Source organism: Anarrhichthys ocellatus, unplaced genomic scaffold (genome assembly GCF_004355925.1).
Source record: "Anarrhichthys ocellatus isolate YVR2014 unplaced genomic scaffold, GSC_Weel_1.0 scaffold2, whole genome shotgun sequence".
Classification (NCBI taxonomy): Eukaryota; Metazoa; Chordata; class Actinopteri; order Perciformes; family Anarhichadidae; genus Anarrhichthys; species Anarrhichthys ocellatus.
Window position 1 is genome coordinate 2,703,155 of NW_022280032.1, and position 18,261 is coordinate 2,721,415.

Consider the following 18,261-nt stretch of genomic DNA (forward strand, 5'->3'; position numbering starts at 1 on the left):
AGATATATATATAGTTTTCAAACGTGCAGGGGCACCTTGACAGGGATTTGTGTGTCTTCATCTGTAGTAGTGGGGGTCTGGGAGGCTCCAGTGCTCGTCCAGTCTACACTCCGCCTGGAGGCCCGCTCCAGCACCTCAAGGCCCAGACTGGCAGAGCGCCGCAGAGAGGATTCCAGCCAGGCTTGGCTTGCCATGAAGAGGTCGAGATAAACTCAGGTGTCCTTCACCTGAGTGGAGGAACGAGCAGACAGACCTCAGCCTCTTTCCTTACGTACCCTTTACCTCACAGTACAAATATACTTGTCTTTTCAGCTTGAAAACAGCGCATGCGTGAAGACTAACTAGTAAAGCGGCACGTTTGTTACTTTAATTCGCTACTTACTTTATCTCCGTTGCCGACGCGAGCTCAACACCGAAAACCTCAAACAATCTCACGTCCCATTGCATACGTCACGTTCCAATTAACGTTTTCGACACGATAACGTCACACTGTTCCCTCGCGCCGTGTCAACAAACCCCCGAGTGAAGAGATGATTTGTGTCTGTGTTTACCTGTTGAACGCACGGATAACTGGACGGTTAGCGAGTAAACACAAATAAACACAGGAAACGGTGCTTCTTCAGTCTGCAGCTTGTAGCCCGTGGTGCTTTTCAAGTGACAGGACAGGAAATCCTGCATGTTAAGCCCCGCCCTAAACACTCAAGAGTCACGTGGAGAATGTTTTACTGGTCCTATGATTTGTAAGGAATTGTGATAGTCAATAGTCGCTCTCATAAGACCTTAGAGTATATCTTGAGAGTTATCACTTTTGAATAAAAATATATTTTTTTACTCGAATTCATTGTGGTCCCCTAAACACGCATCTCCAATCAGGAGTCTTTGCATATCCTCGATCAATTTGGATCTTCAGTGCTCCAAAATATTAAACAAAAAAAAAAAAAAAAAAAAAAAAATCTAGGAAATGGAAAACTATTTACTGGTTTAACTGTTAACCAGTGTTGAGGGGTCCCATATGAATCTCTCTCCATTCCTGTTGTCACTTTAACCAAGATGCATCGTCATCACTTTTCCGTGTTCCTATATTCACTTCACTGTCAAAGTGAGGACTTGTTTCAAACACCAAGTCCCGTTTTCAAACTTCACATTTTGAGGGCTGCAGTAACCCCGATGAGACCGGCTGGGTGTCTTGATCGAGGGAACCTGTAGTCATTGTTACAGGGCATACTTGACCCCAACAAGACAGTTGTACAAGTAAAAACTATTTTACAACATTGTGCTGATTTAAACCCTACTGTGAAGGATAACTAAATTTGGGCATGAGGCAATCTGAAAATACCAGCAACAAATATTGCAGACTTTTACAAAAGGACACAAGCTTCAAATGCAGCATGCATCATAACTGCCATATATGGAGGCATTTAAATTAAGACATGACAATCATGTAGTTCCATTTATACAGTTTATTTTTGCAAAAACACACTGAGAGGAACATTATGCCATCAGCACACAGGCTCCTCCCACTGCCTTGATCTTCTCCTCGGCCCGTCGGCTGAAGAACTTGGCCTTGACGATCACTGGCTGTTTGGGCAGCTTGCCTTTGCCCAGGACTTTGTAGTAGCCCTGCAAAAATATATATATATATATATTAAAAACACATTAGTGCAACCAGATAATCACAAAAACCAATTTGTCTGGCAAAATTCTTTCCCTAAATAGACAATAAAGCCCATAAAGTTATGGATCCACTGCTGTCTTCATGTCCAGCAGCACACTACTACCAGTGGCAAATCAAGCCCATGTTATGCCACAATATATGTACAACACCATATACAAAATACAGTTATAGGAAGACCAACACAGCACAAAGTATATTATGCAAATCTTCATCCAACGCAAATGCATTGGACTCAGTTATTATTCCTTTTATTGTAGCTTGCAACATTTAAGTACGGACTGAAATATACCAACAAGTATTACAGACAGGGGGAGAAAATTACAGCTTTGTCACTAAAGTAACACCGCAAAAAGTTTGTGCATGTTTCAATTCTTTAGAAAATCTTTCACTTTGTGTCAGTCATTCCTACATGTCTCTAAATGATAAGATTTTTGTCAAAGTGTGGATAAAATTTCAATGATTATTTCCCCCCCAGTTGTTAATTTGATATGACTGCGGCATCAGTGATATCAAGTAGTTTGTCACTGACCATGTGGCCGACTGGCCTACAAAGAGCCAGTCAGTGAATAGGACCAGTCTTCACTCTAAGAGGACTCTAGCACACCAAGACAATGAGTTGTGTCAAGGCGAGACTCTAGTCTCTACAGCAAAATACATCTCCACTGAACAAAGCTGACCTGGAAATAGACTTATTACGCGTCAGATGAGAACAGTGACATCAGTGCATCCAGTACAGAGAGGTGCGATATATGTGAAGTTTAGCTTCGATCAAGGACCAGGGAAATAGTAATTCATAGAAAGTGTAAAAAAACGAAAAGAAAAAAAAAAAAAAAAAACTTCGCAACCCCAAAGCTTTATTAACAAACTAATCTTTTATCTACCAACTGGTCACAAATACAAAGCGGTTAAAGACAGCTACCGTAACCACATTCCTTTACCTACTGTCTTTGAGCTATGCCGATACATAGTCTTTAAAAAACAACACAATGTTAGACCCCAACTGACCCTTCGCCTCCGTTTAGTGATGAGACAAAACAACCCGTCCGTTAACGACACCATTGGTCACTACTTACGGCGCGCACGGCATCGATGATGGGCGTGGGTCCGTCGGGCTTCTTGCCGTAGTTGAGCCTGGTCTGCTCGCTCACCAGCTGCCACAGCTTGTCCAGGTTGATGGTGGGGCAGTGGGTTGTGTTCCTCTTCAAATGGTAATGTCTCATACCCACCTTACCGAAGTACCCAGGATGGCTAAGGAGACACAGGGAGGACAGAGGAAAAAGGTCAATTGCCGGACTAGGACATAGGCTGGAAACATTTAAGCTGTTGTACAGGTTAAGACTTTGGCAAGTAATCAATCATTTTAATGGTGTTGCTCCTCTTATAAATCTCTCTAGACTTCAAAATTAACCAAAGACAGCTTAGAAATAAACATGTCACTTCGTCAAAGTGTGGATAAACTGTCTATGATTATTTCCCCCCAGCTATTAAAATTATGAGACTGCAGCATCAGCTATATCAAATAGTTTGTAACTGACCATGTGGGTGACTGGCCTACAAAAGAGCCAGTCGGTGAATAGGACCAGTCTTCACTATAAGAGGACTCTAGCACACCAAGACAACGAGTTACGTCAAGGTGAGACTCTAGTCTCTACAGCAAAATACATCTCTACTACCAACAAAACAGATACTGTCACACGAGGCAAAGAGGAAAACTATAAATAAAACATCAAGTGTGTAACATGTCAGAAAAACATTGCAGATCAACCTACTCATCTGCCTTTAAGATAGATATTTCCACAAACCCATAAGCTGAAACTTACCCGTGTCAGGGTGTTTGTAAACATGACCATGCATATTTAATTCAGAGGGTTAATACATTAACACGCTGTGTAGAAAACCTCAACACATAAGCAGCATCTCTTCATGTCATGCAGCACTTACTATTTGTCGAAGTTGATTCTGTGGTGATGCATACCACCAGCATTACCACGACCTCCAGGATGCTTCCTGTGCTTGCCTGTGGGGAGATGGACAAGTTAGAAGTGAACCATGTGTCACACACACAGTGAGACTATGGAGATCACCTTTAAACTCAGGTTAACGCTTACCAATGCGACCATGTCCGTGGCTGACGTGTCCTCGGAGCTTCCTAGTCTTGGTCTGCTTGGTGGGCTGTTAGGAAAAGATTTGGTGTCGATTAGAATAAACTACAGTGTCAACAATCGTGGTCATAGCCAGTATCTATCATAGCCAGTGGAGCTAGCTAGCTAGCTTAGCCAAATAACCTCTTACGTTACTTGGAGGTATCAACAGACTTTGTAGTCTGTCAACTTTGAACCGTCAACAGCAAATACTGCACACTAAAACATATATTCGCATGCAGTTTTTTCTTAAAACGAACAAAATCTTAGACCAATCTCTTAATAGCTGCTTTCATGCTGCCTAGCATCGTTGGAGGCTAATGCTAATTCAACTGCATCTACAGGTAGGCTGTTAACTCTCACAACATACAGCATAATGAACAATTAACATGTTACTCCCGGGAACTTTTACACATTAAACCGGGACTACCGCTGTTACATTAATTTAGACTACGGTAGTTTTGTGTACGCGGTTTAAGACATGCGAGTATAGAGAGAATATTCTTGCTGAATGATGCAGCTGAGGGCCGAAGAGAATCCCAGCTCTCAACACGGCAAACCGCTCACAAGATCCCATAATGGTACTAAATCACGGGACAAAACAGCCAGTAAATGACCGTAGGAGTTGGCTGCACCGTAAACCACCACCGAATGATAGTTTGCAGTAGGAATGACCAAGGATGGACATAGATTTAACTGTATTACAAAGCACAGGGATGCGTGAGAGCACCTACCATCTTGGAGGCTAGGAGAAAGAGGAACGGGATTTGTAAACCTCGCGGTTTTGTGCGAGATTTGGCTTCTGGCTACAAAAGTGCAAAATAAACACACAGCGACGCCTAGTGGTGGACGAAGGAAACGACTGTGAATTGTACACAAAACAGCCATCAGTGCTGATATGGAACTAAGTACATTTACTCAGGTACTGTACTTAAGAACAATTTTGAAGTACTTGTACTTTACCTAAGTATTTATGGTACTTTGCACGTTGTAATCCACCAATTAATAAGGATTATTATAGTATTTTTTAACAAAGTAAAATCAGAATTTAAAGCAATGCTTACACGTGCATCAATAATTATAATCCAATAAAATATAGTATATTCTTCTTAAATGCGCCATTCTGTGGACTAATTTTCCTTTTGGTACTTAATGTATATTTTAGTGCTCATACTTTTGTAATATATTTACAGTTCTTTTATTTAAAAACAATAAACGTATTTTTAAAAATATCTTTTGATATGTTTTTCACATTTGTTGAATTGCATTAGTTTGAGATTAGATTGAAACCTTTTATTCATAGGGTTAGGGTTATTTCATGGAAAGCTACGCCCCCTAAATAATACAGAAGTGGGAAGGAGCTGTTATTTCCAAATATTGGAAGAAGAAGTATTTAGAGCATTTATAGCATATGCTAATTTGCAATGCCGGTCCCTATGTGGGTCTTTAAGAGACAGAGAAATCAACGACAAAATACAAAACCTTAAATATATATTAAAAAAACACTGCACCACATGATTACACAGAGTCTGTCACTCATATTGGATCCATGTGAAAAACAGCCAGCTCATCCTCATCTCACATTTGCCACTTGGATTTCACAAAACAAAGACTTGTTTTGTGAAACATTTTATTTGTTTTCTTGTAGTCAAAATAAATGTAGACTGATAGAATAATCAGAGGACATTATAGAAAGCTAAAATGTATACATTAAACAAATATAAGTGTGCATATACAGTAAATACATGCATTTCTTAACAGTATGTCATGTATTGTGTACTGTATAGGCTTTTCTGTAGTAATGACAAGGCTAATTTTATTAAATTTAACATATTTTATTCTTCTCAAAGAAGAGAAAGAGGAGATATTGAACAACAAAATAAATCAGAAAAGAGCTCATTCTATTATATTTAATTTACATTTCTCAACTGATTGTAAACCTTTATTTTCAGTGCTGCTGAGTGTTTAAGTGTTAAACAAAATGCTCTGTCACAAATTTAAGTTTCTTGTACTTTATTTGAGTCTTTTTTTTTCATGCCACTCTTCAACTCTACTCGAAGGAAACTGTACTTTTTACTTTACTATAACTAATGAAAACAGAGCCACTAAACAAAATATTTCAGAACGTACTCCATCTCAATCAACTACAACAATAAAACACTCCTTTTAGAATAATGCATGAGTAATCGCAATTTTACGATATAATATATTATAGTATAAAAGTCACGGGACATTTTACTCATGGAGTACTTTGCGTTTTAATACTTTAAGTATACTTTCTTGGTTAACACGTTCAATGCAGGACTTTTACTTATAACAGCAGTATTTTACAGTGTGTAATTAGTACTTTTACTAATCTGAATATTTCCTCCACCATTGAACATTCAACGTGCACATTGAGGTCAATGGAGTAGAGTAAAGGTCTAGGAGCAAATAGATGAAAGTTGAAACATGAACGAGCTGATTTTTTTTTATCAGATGCATCAGACAAAGTTAAAGTTGATTTACATACAGTCTGTTATTCAAAGCTTGAGTCAACTTCACAGCCTGTGACTTGTCATTGGTCAGAATCCACTGGGAGTGAACTCTGTTTGTACCTCCAGCTGAAGAAAAGACAAACTGAACTGAGCCTCGACCGGATTCAACTTCCTCCAACCTGTGAGGGATCTTTTTCCTTCTCTTGTATTCTCTAATGGACGTACTTCATGTCATGTTTGATGCTCCATCGCTGTAGTTTTTCCTACATGCTTTATGCCTGGAATCCCTTGGTGGCCCCTGGGTGAACTATCCACCAATCACATCACCCGTGTCCCCCCTTGGTACTGGACAGCGGGGCCATCCCTCTCATCCTCAGCTCACACCTGGAGGCACACTCACCTGTCTCTCTGAAGCAGACATCTTGTTTTTTTCATTGCTTGTATTCACACTCAGGTAAGGCTTAATTATGATGACTTTAACCTTAAAGATGTAATTGTTTTTGTTGATAACTGTTTCGTACACAATGCTTATTTTTTGTGTTATCGTCACTCATTTGACTTGTTGATTTTATTTTTTTCTTGCACAAAAGAGCAGTTAAATTAATCTTAAAATGGTACGTCATCTGCTGTTTCTTTGGTGGGTTTCATGTTTGTTTGGATTATTTTGCCGTCAAACACTGGGCTCACAGGACATTTCAAACCAGCAGCTTCTTTGCGTGTTTTCAACCGTTTCTTCACCCCAAGAGGCCCCCGATCTTCCTGGAGATGGCTCACCGGCCTCACAGATGCCATGGCAACTTCCCCCAAAGGCGGGCCACCTTATTGCCACGGGCAGCCAAGTGTAGAGCGGGGCTGGCCCTGGAGGCCGAGTCATCTGAGACTGGTCCAAGTCCCACAACCACAGCAGAGGAGCCGAGCCTCCCGGCAGAACACGTAATGGCCCACAGACACAGACGGTGTTAAAGCTAAAGAGTTTAATGATCGAGCAGAGCCGTTATCACAACAGCTGGACAGTGTTGAGGAAGAGGGAGGACATTATCAAAGGGTTATTGATATTTAATTCAACTTTCATTTTGATGAGAAGACACTAAATCTCTATATATATTTTTTTATTAGCTTTGCAGTTGTGGATTCTGCGAGATGGAAAAGGAGTCAAACCAGTCCTGCAACAGAAAAACCAGAGCCGCCTCTCCTTCATCTGGACGACAACCTGGAAAAGCTGTGGCCGCTTTATTGAAGACAATAAGGTAAAATAAAGGACAGCAGGGGGAACACGCTCTCTAACAAACAAAATAAGAAAATGTATTTAGAGGAATATTTAGACATTTTGAGAAATACGCTGATTAGCTAAGAGGTAGATAAGAAGATGGTTACCACTTTAGCTTAAAGATTGGAAACAGGGGGACGCAGTTAACTGAACTCTGTCTTCAGGAACCTTCAAAGATTAATAATTAATATGTTGATTGCACACATATTTCTGAGTTCACATGATTTCTCAGCACATGATTTTGGGCTGCATACGGACGGTTTGCGCAGAACTTCACAGCCACGATGATGCAGAAAGTATAATTTGGACTTCCGTGTAATTTATAGTTTCTGCGTGACGTAAATGCTTGGCAGCGTAAATAGTTTTTGGACTGTATCTGCACATTTAAAAAAGACAATTTATGGTTTTAGATTTCCACAAAGTAACTTTATCTCAGGGAACCACAGTTTATCCATCTGCTCAGTACCTCTGGACAGTTCAGTCACTGTGTCGCTCTGATGTTTGCCAAGATACAGCTACAGAACATAACTCCCCATAATACCACAACTTCTTGTTTTTACCTTATTGTTATCTCCGTCAGGAGGATCATGCGATCGGTTCAAATTTGTGCGTGTGTCTGCGAGTGAATGAGAGAGTGAGTGAGCACCTCTGTGTCTGTCCACATGCTAATCTCACATTCTGCTGCAGCAAACTGCATAGTATTTCGGGTGGCTAGTTGTGGCTGCATGCTCAAGGACTTCTCGTGGTTGTGGTGACTCACACTTTCTTAGAACACCATTTCATGATGCAATTGACATCCTGCTGAGTCACCACTCAGCAGGATGAGTCCACCCCCCTCGAGTCCGGCATTTTGGTTGTTGCCATCTTTGTTTTTGCCGGTTGCCATCTTTGTTTTTTTACAACCAGTGATGTAAGTGACCATATGTGGACTGTGGAGGACTGACGTAGAGACGTCGTATACAGTTCTGGTAGCGGTAGCAACCTGTCAATCACAAGGTATCCACGACCTAAAGCATACTCTGCTTTATGGTCTATTTGACTCTAAATGGACCATAATTTACTAAATGAACATCATGCTGTATTGAAGAAGACTTGAAACTAGAGATTGAGACCATAAACTCATGTTTACAATGTTTACTGAGGTAATAAATCAAGAGAGAATTGGGTCGTTTTCTCAAAAGGTTGCTGCTTGGTGAATATGTGTATATCACAAAATGAGGACGTATTCCTTAATTGATATTATATTGTCCATGTTGGACGATACGTAGGATCAAATGAAAGAAATGTCCTGCTGGTGTCTTTCGAGACATAGCTCACTCCACACGGTGACACACTATCGTTCTACTTGTAGTAAGTCAACCAAGCCTTCATCTATTTCCACAGGATTCACCCAGAGGCCCAAAGGATTCTGGGTAACTCCTGCATCCCTGTAGTGAGCTTGGTGCGTCTGAACTTCCAGTTCATCTGCTTATCATCTCTGCAGCCTGTGGTTTCTCTGGTCCGACTGCCGAGCCAAACACAAGCCAAGCTCCACGATGACGCTTCTTGTTTGGATCGACCTCAACAGGTACAGAGATGATGGTCGACACACTTAAGTTTCACTTAAGATGAGCTCTCTTTTATGATCACCTTTGTCTCTGTCTGCAGAATGGAGTCAGTCATCATGAGGCAAACACTTCAGAGGTAACAGAAGTGTCGCCTCAGACTGATCGCAGCCAACCAGAAACCACCCCGGCCTCCTGGACTGAACCGTACTGTCCTGACCGCTCCCCCTCCGGAGAACCAGAGCGGGACTCGGGCTTCGACTGCGACTCTAATCCAGATCAGACCTACATCCTGTTCGACTCTGGGTCTGACGAGTGGGACCCGGATGGGAGAAGTGAATCGGAAACATTTTATTTGGATCCAGATCCAGAGCAGACCATGGTGATCGAACTGGATCCGGAACCGGAAGCGGATCAGGATGGATCCCTGGAGCTGGAAGATGAAGTCGAAACTAAATGTGAGGTAGTTCAAATGGACGAGAGTGAGGATGAAAGACCTGATCTCTGCCGCTCACAGGAGGAGGACGACTCATCCATGCAGAGACCCGGACCTGGATCGGGAGCCAAGGAGACGGAGAGTGAAGATTTTTGTGCCACGTGTCGGAACGGAGGAGATCTGCTCTGCTGCGACCTCTGCCCTAAAGTTTACCACTTGGCCTGTCACATACCTCCTCTCATCAGCTTCCCCCTGTACATACTATAGCACACTACTATGTATACCTCTATCACAAACAATGCTCTCACTGTGTGATTTAGGCTCTTTTTTTAAACTTGTGACACTTTATAGCGAAGCAATGTTTACTGATCAGTTCAACCAAAGATAGAGGATTGTTTTTAGAGGCTTGAAGAAGAAACAATTCAGTATTTCCCAATAAAAAGCAAACAAATACAATTAGAAAGCAGACTTCAAATTAAGTAATGCTTCCTCCAAATGCAGCACGTGTCATAAGAAATGACATGTTTTGGCTACACAGACAATACTTGACTTTATGATACATTTAATTTGTCGTTTTATGGGATTTGTTAACAATGATAAAAAAAAAAAAAAAAGTAAAATAATGGCATATTTTAAAAATACAGAGTATATCCCAGATGCATCGGTCCATGCAAAGAATGGGTGATGAACGTGAAGAAAATAGATTGTTTTAAATGTCTAAATCATGAAGTAACAGAGGTCCTGTGTGTCCTACAGAGGTGACTGGGTGTGTACGCTATGCAGAACTGACCAGGAGCCCGTGGCGACCTACGACTGTGAGAATAAGCACTCGTGTGGGGGAGTCAAAGCCCCGTACACACTGTCCAACCAGGACCAGAGGGTGAGCTGCAGGGTCCAATCACTTTGACCCTCATCACATATAAAGCATCTGTAAAACTATTCATTTCTTTACTTTGTTTCAAACACTGAAATAAAAGGACAATGCCATTCGAATCAACGTATAGGTGCATGGTCACAGTGGCGGCCATTTTTATGCGTACCGATGCCTTTTTCGACAGTTGTAGCGGGCTAACTTCCCCGATTACAACTTAATTAATGCTTCATCCTCTTCCATCTCTACACTTTACGACTCCACTTACATGTGTTGTCATCGTAGCAACTAACAACAATCACCCTTTTCTTTTGTACCTGTCAATTTTTTTTTTCTTACTAACAATAGTTGTTTCTCAGACTCTGATAAGGTATCCTCCCCGATGAACAGATGTTTGTTAGTGACTGTGTGTGTGTATGTGTGTATGTTTCCTGTGCAGAGGTGTGAGAAGCTGACTCTACTGTTGTACTGTCACACGCTCAGCGCACCGTTCCATGAACCCGTCAGCATCCTGGTCAGTCCAACAGATTTACATTAAAAACATGTCAATCTGATTGAAAAAAATCACATCAAATAAATTACCCTGACACCACTGAATAATCAGAGTACAAGTATACTATTTATGCCAATAAATCCCTCTAAATCCTGCACAATGTTCCTTCAAGAACACATCCTACACATGATTATATGACACCACTATTGGTTCAATATCAAAAATATATCTAAAAAAACAGAATGATGTAATTCAGTAACACATCCTTTAACCTGTGTTTACCAATGATAAAGAGGAGATCTACACCGCTGGCCTCATTTAAAACACCAAGTGATGGCAGCATGTAATGGTTAAGTCGAGAAAACACTGGCTTAATGTACTCTCCATGTAAAATGTTCCACTTACCTTTCATAACAAACCTTGATGTTGAAAATGAAAACAATCTCCACCACAATGATGTAATCTCTGTGAATGTGCTCCAGGCCCGAAACTACTACCAGATCATCAAGAGGCCCATCGACCTGTCGGTGATCCGCAGGAAACTGGACAAGAGCAACACTCTCCACTACTTCACTGCCGAACAGTTTGTCGATGACGTCCTGCTGATGTTCAAGAACTGCTCTATGTTCAATTACGTGGGTGGACTTCCCGCCTTAATCTAATTTCTAGCGTAATTGAATTATTTCTACAATAAGTTCCACATGTAGCCGAAAACTGGGCCACTTTTTCCATTTCTATATGAAGCGACGGAGGTTGTGTCCATCTGCCAGTTTATGCTGAACCTCAGGTGATATCTAACAAGAGCCATGCTAACAGCTTTGTGAGGCTGTTGACAAGACACAGTGCCACTTTGAGCTAAATGCTAATGTTCAGCAGAAACACGTTCATCATTTTAGATTAATGTGAAAGCAAGTTTGGTGGAAATAGAATAAGAGTAGAATTAATATAGCTTTGTGATTCTTAATCTCCGTTTGCTGTGCAGCCGGACTCAGAGGTGGCCCAGGCCGGTCGAAGCCTCGAGCTGTTTTTCGTGAGCCAACTGATGGAGATTTTTCCCGACCGGACGTTCCCGACGACCAGCCAGGACCGAACGGACAACGCTCGCCTCCGATGGCTCTGCAGGAAGAGGAGGGAGAACAGGAAGAGGAGATACGCGTTTAGTGGGAAGAAATACTACCTGTAACTAGTTTAAACAACAACAACAACAACAATCACATAGAAGATGACTTGTGACATTTCTGCTGTCTACCTGCCGGTCTACCGGATAAATACTAGATTTGTATTTCCATACACATGGATATATACACATGTCAGTCAAGTTCATGTGTCTAGCAGCAGTCCAACATTTACCCCTTTATTTATGGGTGTTATGCCCCAGCCTTGGGCAGCCCTTTGGGGCAAACAACACTCCACCACTGACCCAAATTAACCCCCAATTGCACCCTTTAAGACAATCAAATCCATGGGATTTAAACACACACACACACACACACACACACACACACACACACACACACACACACACACACGACAATACAAACTTGTATGCTGAGAGGCAGCACGACCAGCAGTCCCCACATCAGAGGCCTCTCTCTTCTGCTGCTGGCTCAGCAGCTTTTAAGCACTTCCTTCCCAGGCCAGGTGCACCCCGTTGAGCAATGCAGCACACCTGGTCAGAGCTGCTAGAGAGGGAAAAGAGACAACAGCACAGGGGACATTTAAAGCCGTTACAAGGGGCCCCAACCCTCCACCTGCTGTACTGAATATATGAAAGAACATGTCTTTCTTTCTGTCTAACAGCAGCCGCATGGTCACGTTTTACATGCTGATGAGTTGAGCTGTGAGATGAAGATGAAGAACTTCCTGGCTGGAAAATTACCACCAACTAATACGGACAAACATTGCTTTTGAAAACATGTTAATAATTTATAGACTGTATCTCACTGCAGCCTAAAGATACTGAATGAAATTCGAAAATATATTTCCCCCCACCAGGGGGTGTGTTTGTATCTTAGACTTTATCTTTTGAATTTACAGTGAAAGGTTTAAAATTACAGTGAGACTTTTAAAGCACAAAGTGTGTTTCCTTTTTTTCCATTTGAATGACCCTAATCTATTTTGCTACTTCCCTTTCCACTCTCCCCACTGGTTTCTGCACAGTCAGCAGATCTGAAGATCTTCAGGGTTTGTTTCATGTCGATTGTGTCGCTCAATCTTCCGCAGGAGGACAAATTGACCACAAATTGACCACAGAGCAAGACAATAAACTACATCAAATATGAAGCCAAAGTTTCATTTAGTCCTTCGTCTTTTTGTCCTGCAGTTCATTGTTCCTGAGTTTTGTGTCTTTATATCATTGTGTGAATTTAGATGGGTGGGCATGTCTGCTCGATATATATTCTCCATCAAAGAAGGCCTCTTTACACTGGCGTCACCCCGGGAGCCGCTGATGATGAACTCCATCATCCTGTCGGGGCAGCAATGTCTCAATGACCCCAATGACATCATGTGGAGCGACGTCATTAAAACACTGTGAAGGCTTCAGTAAAAAACTTCCCCTCATGAACTGAACATCATGACTGGTGGGGGCAGCTGAAGACAGAAACATGCACTCAGTTTGTTGATGTTATCCTGAATCTGCTGTAGTTTGTTTAGTTCATTTTACCCTGAATATAAAAGCCTAATTGTTAGCTTCAACATTTACTTAAGTACTGTACTTCTGTACAATTTTGGCTAGACTATATTCGTCAATATTCCCCCTTGTTTAACGCATAGTGTTCTTTCAAAATAAACTTCCATCTTCACAGGAAGTTAGGGTTAAGGCAACAAAATCCAATTAGTTCAGGCTTTGGAAAACCGTCCACTGAAGCCTCAGGAGGGTTTATGTTGGAGTCAGTTGAAGGCCCGATGAGTCGCATACAGACGCTAGAGGAGGGCCTCCATGCATTGATCTCCGATGCCGAGGGTCACTGAACCAAAACGTCGTATTTGACAAGTGAGAACGAGTTGGAAACTCCATTAATTTTATTCGACAGTAATAGTTACTGTATATACATAGTTTTGTGATGCAACAAGATAAAGTTGCTCTAACAAGAAAGCACTTTTTGATAAGTCACGCTGTATAAAGAGTTTATATTTAGCATTTTTTCATGTCTTTATTAATGTTTATCAAATTATTTAATGATTCTCTATAGATCATTTTTAAGCCATCTATAGAATAATGTTTGGGTTGCCAGGTTGTGGCATCAAATCCTCCATCATCAAACTTTCCTTGTCTTTTTTAGCGAGCTCTTTAATTCACCAGGATTAATCCTCCAAAAGACAGTTTGGATTCTGGACCAAAATCTATTTAAACAGGACATGAATACTCTTTTTGTTGTGGTGACATCAGTAGAAATCCTCACATCATATAACTTGCGTTAGATTCATTGTTTAAAGGACGACGTGTTGCTTTTCTCGTTCCCGTTTTCTTTGCGATCACCTCAAAATAAATGTACTCGCAAACATGTGCTGTCTGAGTTAATCCTGATGTGGATTCATCTCCTTTGTTTCTCCTGGACTCGGTGAAGTCCTCGGTGGTCTGCTCGTCATCTGATTGTGTTTTACAAACCATTATATTCTTTAGTGTTTCAGGACATTTTATTCTTCCAATAATCAGCTCAGCATAATTTGTCAAACAAGAACGAGCACTTGAGCCAGAGAGCTCATACTTCCAGTTTTAGATTTTATCAAAATGCTCTTCTGTGTAATTTAATCTATCAAGAAAGCTGCACTGTGAGTGCTTTTACTCCCTGAACCCAATAAAAGATTCTCAAATGGACAAAATCTCTTGCAACCACTGATAAAACCCACTCTGTCTCCATCCTTCTAACACTTTGATCTGCGTCTACATCCACTGGGATCTAAAAATTGTCAGAAACTGAATGAAGACGTACAGAGAAAGATGAGAGGAGGCTTTCAGGCGGCCAGCAGCCCTGTGGCTAACGTAAAGATAAAATGGGGTGAAATTGGTCGTGAGATGTGTTCAAAGGGAGCTTTATTCCCCTCTTGTGTCTTTTAAACCCACTTTATTCCGTCCAGTAAACCTCAGTCACATGTCTGCTCTCTCTCCTCTCTCTCTCTCTCTCTCTCTGTGTTGTAATGTGCAGATGTTTCATTTAAGAACATCAAAAGAAGATCTCATGCCAGCTCTCACTGTCTGAAGTTGAGTGAATCACACTAAAAGAGATAAGACCCACATGTAATGTTTAGACCAAACTCAAGAGCCTGCATTAGCCAAGATGGCTCCTGATATTTTTCATTCATCTTCACTTTGGAACAGTTGTTTGAGACGTATACTTCCTCCCAAAAGCTGCCTGCCAAGATTTGTTCGTACTCTTCGCGTTATTTAAGGTCACTCTGACTCGTTTCCTCTTACAGTGTTGATAAATTATTGGATTAATGCACTATTTTCTTGAATTATCAGTCATTTTCACGTCATAATTTCAACATCGCAGATGTGGAAACATGTCGAAAACTTCTCTTCTGATGCCCAAATTTGGAAAGCAATCTTCCCGACTTAGAAGAAGAAGAATAAGGGGAATGAAAGATGTCATACAATATTTTCTGCCTCTGCACTTCATCAATCCAGCCTGTCACACAGAGGACGCTGGTTCAGTACAGTAACGTGTTCAAGATGTTTGTGTGAATTTGTGAAGGGAAGCGAATGACTGCACCAGACCCAATGGGCATGGGACAGTGAGGGAAGATCATGAGCTTTGGATTTAAAAGGTGCAATTTCAAACATGAAAGTCACATTAACTCTGATTTCTTGGAACAATTACAGAGCGAGACCTCTGTCGGAAATGATCGATAGCTGCCATCTGCCAGTGCTGTTGTTTCTGTGAAAGTGGCTTACGATTAAGGCCACGTTTTCCATAAATCCTGTCATTTCCTGTTACAAAACCAAAGGTTTGGCTGTCTTGAAAAAGATAAACAGGGCTAATAGGGATCCCCCCCCCCCCTATGTTTTCACTCGTTACATCATTCTTCCATCAGCTGCTGGAAAAATGCAAAACCGAAAACTTTGCTTGTCAGCGTATTTACACTGAGCATTTTATTATTTTGTTTTGATAACATCCCTAAGTCGATCACTGAACTAAGTTACACTAGCTAATGGTTAAATTAAGCTAAGCTATAATCGTTAAGGTAAGCTAAAATGAACTAAACATTCATCCAATTTACATTGTCAATATATATTAGATATTTTCTTTTACACACTAATCATTTCTGTTTTAATATTTTGTCTCACTAAATCTCTCAAAGGCAAGTTAAACTACTCCAAAATAAGCCAAAACTAAATTACACAAGACGCACATGTAAATACAACGGATGATGATTACATTTTTTCTCCAAGAACTCCGTAAATTAAATACCAGGCATCGTTACCCATTGACATTCAGCAGCAGAAACCATACATTTTAAAAATGGCGTCTCCCTTTTGGCTCACAGCCACGAGGAAATCTCTTGTTCAACACAACCTTTCACATGTCGTACATACATAGACGATCTCGTTTTCACAGAATAAACAGAAACCTTCCAGATGGATTCCTGGTGCACAGACGTTATGTAATGATGTTGTGCCCTTTGATGTTCATTTGTTGAGGTTTCTTGTGCGTGTGTGTGTGTGTGAGTGAGTGTGTGTGTGTGTGAGTGCAGCTGCTGGGAATAACGTGTTTCTTGGTGTGTGTAGTTTTGTGGGCACATGACGTCGTCCCATGTGAAAGCCTCTCTACGGCCACGTGTTGATCGGCTCAGGAGAAATGGTCTTTTCCTCTCTGCCTGATTAAAAGCTGCCATGGATGGCTGGGCCAACACAGGAATTCAGTTCTCCCTGATTACAACAGGAGAAGTTCTAACGATGAGAAGCACGAGAGGAAAAGCGATTTTATTTGAATTCTTGTGTCGTTGGAGCATTTCCATTTTTTTTCTGCAGCCAATTGAGGTCATGAAGCTCAAGTGCTTCAGCATTCAAGGCTGATTAAAATATACTTTAGTGGTTTGAGATTAGGCTTAATTAGGGAAAACACATTTTCCCAAGATGCAATATCAATCGAGGTATCCTAAAAACATGATATCTGACAAAGAAGTTACTCCTCATTTGTCGTGCGTTTTTCTGCGAAAATCCAGCAACACGTGTCAGCTCGTTACATGCATACCGTCTTTTCAAAATAAACTTCCGTCTTCACAGGAAACTACTTAGTTAGGTTCAGGAAGAGATCCTGAAATACTTGGTTAGGGTTTTTGCGGACTTTTAAATTCCTGTTTTATGGTTTCATGGATTACATTGATAATATGGGAAATCTGTAGGTACAAATGCTGCATGACAACTGCCTGTATTAATCTCTCTTTATTCCAATGTTTCCATTCTATCTGATGAGCGAGTCAAAGAATTTAAGACACGTGTTTCTGTGATTTCAGTCCTCATCTGAACTCCCAAAACGTGGTACAAATTATTTTGCCTCGAATTGCAAGCTGACTTGCCGGGTATATGACTCCTAAACAGCCGAATGGAAAGAACATAATTTGGTAAACATTTCACAAGCCCATCCAGTCGGCATTCCAGCACTTTGGACGCACATAATGTGGTCAGGCTGTTTTACATTTCAGCTTTTGTTTAATAGTATTTAAAGAACCAACTCCATGATCCTAAGTCAACACGCAGAGAGCGGCTCGAACTCCAAAAAGGGAGGTCTTGAAACATTTCTTCATTCTGACATTGACTGACAGCTTTCTGGATGCAAAGACTAACATGTGGATTAATGTGCTGCATTTTTAAAAATGATAAAAGCCTTGTTTACATTTGTGATGTTTGAGGGAATAGGGCCAATCCTAAATGTTGGGGTATTCTTTCCAACCATTATAATCATAAAGAAACTGTAAACAGACTAAAACAACATCAAATTGAGGCTATAAACAGCGTTGTAATTATTTTTGTGAATTCCTGTTAACACCAAGACAAGTGCAACTAATTCAAGAAATCCCTCTCTGAAGGCGACATTGCATGCAAAACCGATCAAATGACGGCGGTTTGGAAATGCCCAACATACAGGAGGACAAAAATGTGGTTTAAGTCTAAAGAATATTCGTTTTGTTGGCGGACGTTAGCGCCTGTGAAATCTAAGCTACTGGAGGATGATTTATTGGCTGCATGCGTCACATTTTCTGTGGCAGCTGAAGCTCAAGGAAATGGATTGCTCATCTGAATCGATTCAGTTTGATGTCAGGACTATGACTGATGCTCCAATCAGTGATTTTATTGCTGGCCTTCTCATGGTTTCGCTTCTACACGGAAATCAAAGCCACAACTTTTACTATA

The 18,261-nt window shown here is 41.0% G+C and overlaps 3 protein-coding genes and 2 non-coding genes across 10 annotated transcripts in view; 1 reads left to right on the forward strand and 4 right to left on the reverse strand.

Moving 5' to 3' along the window:
• Positions 1–1,345, reverse strand: part of akip1 (A kinase (PRKA) interacting protein 1) — a 4,016-nt gene extending 2,671 nt beyond the window's left edge. For 3 of the 4 annotated variants that reach the window (XM_031865282.1, XM_031865273.1, XM_031865253.1), the window contains exons 1-2: positions 383–1,345; positions 36–227 (exon numbers count right to left, since the gene is read on the reverse strand). In XM_031865282.1, coding sequence (XP_031721142.1) covers positions 36–194 — 159 coding nt within the window. In that variant the 5' untranslated portion in view covers positions 195–227; positions 383–1,345. The remainder of the gene's footprint in view (positions 1–35; positions 228–382) is intronic. The other variant, XM_031865263.1, reaches the window with a different exon arrangement.
• Positions 1–13,178, forward strand: part of LOC116393148 (tripartite motif-containing protein 66-like) — a 16,821-nt gene extending 3,643 nt beyond the window's left edge. Inside the window, exons 3-10 of one of the 3 annotated variants that reach the window (XM_031865241.1) lie at positions 68–6,747; positions 7,410–7,540; positions 8,944–9,127; positions 9,208–9,794; positions 10,297–10,420; positions 10,851–10,925; positions 11,387–11,539; positions 11,887–13,178. In XM_031865241.1, the coding sequence (XP_031721101.1) occupies positions 7,434–7,540; positions 8,944–9,127; positions 9,208–9,794; positions 10,297–10,420; positions 10,851–10,925; positions 11,387–11,539; positions 11,887–12,087 (1,431 nt within the window). In that variant the 5' untranslated portion in view covers positions 68–6,747; positions 7,410–7,433 and the 3' untranslated portion in view covers positions 12,088–13,178. The other 2 variants (XM_031865222.1, XM_031865231.1) reach the window with 2 other exon arrangements.
• rpl27a (ribosomal protein L27a) lies at positions 1,446–4,586 on the reverse strand. Its single transcript, XM_031865293.1, has 5 exons — positions 4,551–4,586; positions 3,784–3,847; positions 3,617–3,692; positions 2,749–2,923; positions 1,446–1,620 (listed from the first exon to the last, which is right to left on the reverse strand). Exons 1-5 carry the CDS (start codon positions 4,551–4,553, stop codon positions 1,492–1,494), a joined length of 447 nt encoding a protein of 148 aa, XP_031721153.1. The 5' UTR covers positions 4,554–4,586; the 3' UTR covers positions 1,446–1,491.
• LOC116396678 (small nucleolar RNA SNORA3/SNORA45 family) lies at positions 2,192–2,320 on the reverse strand. Its single transcript, XR_004213626.1, has one exon. It is a non-coding gene; the product is annotated as a small nucleolar RNA SNORA3/SNORA45 family (small nucleolar RNA).
• On the reverse strand, positions 3,198–3,327 carry LOC116396641 (small nucleolar RNA SNORA3/SNORA45 family). The gene has a single exon (XR_004213617.1). It is a non-coding gene; the product is annotated as a small nucleolar RNA SNORA3/SNORA45 family (small nucleolar RNA).
• Positions 13,179–18,261: the final 5,083 nt, after the last annotated feature.

Coding starts and splice junctions, on each gene's coding strand:
- rpl27a (XM_031865293.1), bottom strand. Junction 3,693..3,783: donor CCACGGACATGGTCGCATTG/GTAAGCGTTAAC, acceptor ATCTCCCCACAG/GCAAGCACAGGAAGCATCCT. Junction 1,621..2,748: donor TCATCGATGCCGTGCGCGCC/GTAAGTAGTGAC, acceptor ATATTTTTGCAG/GGCTACTACAAAGTCCTGGG.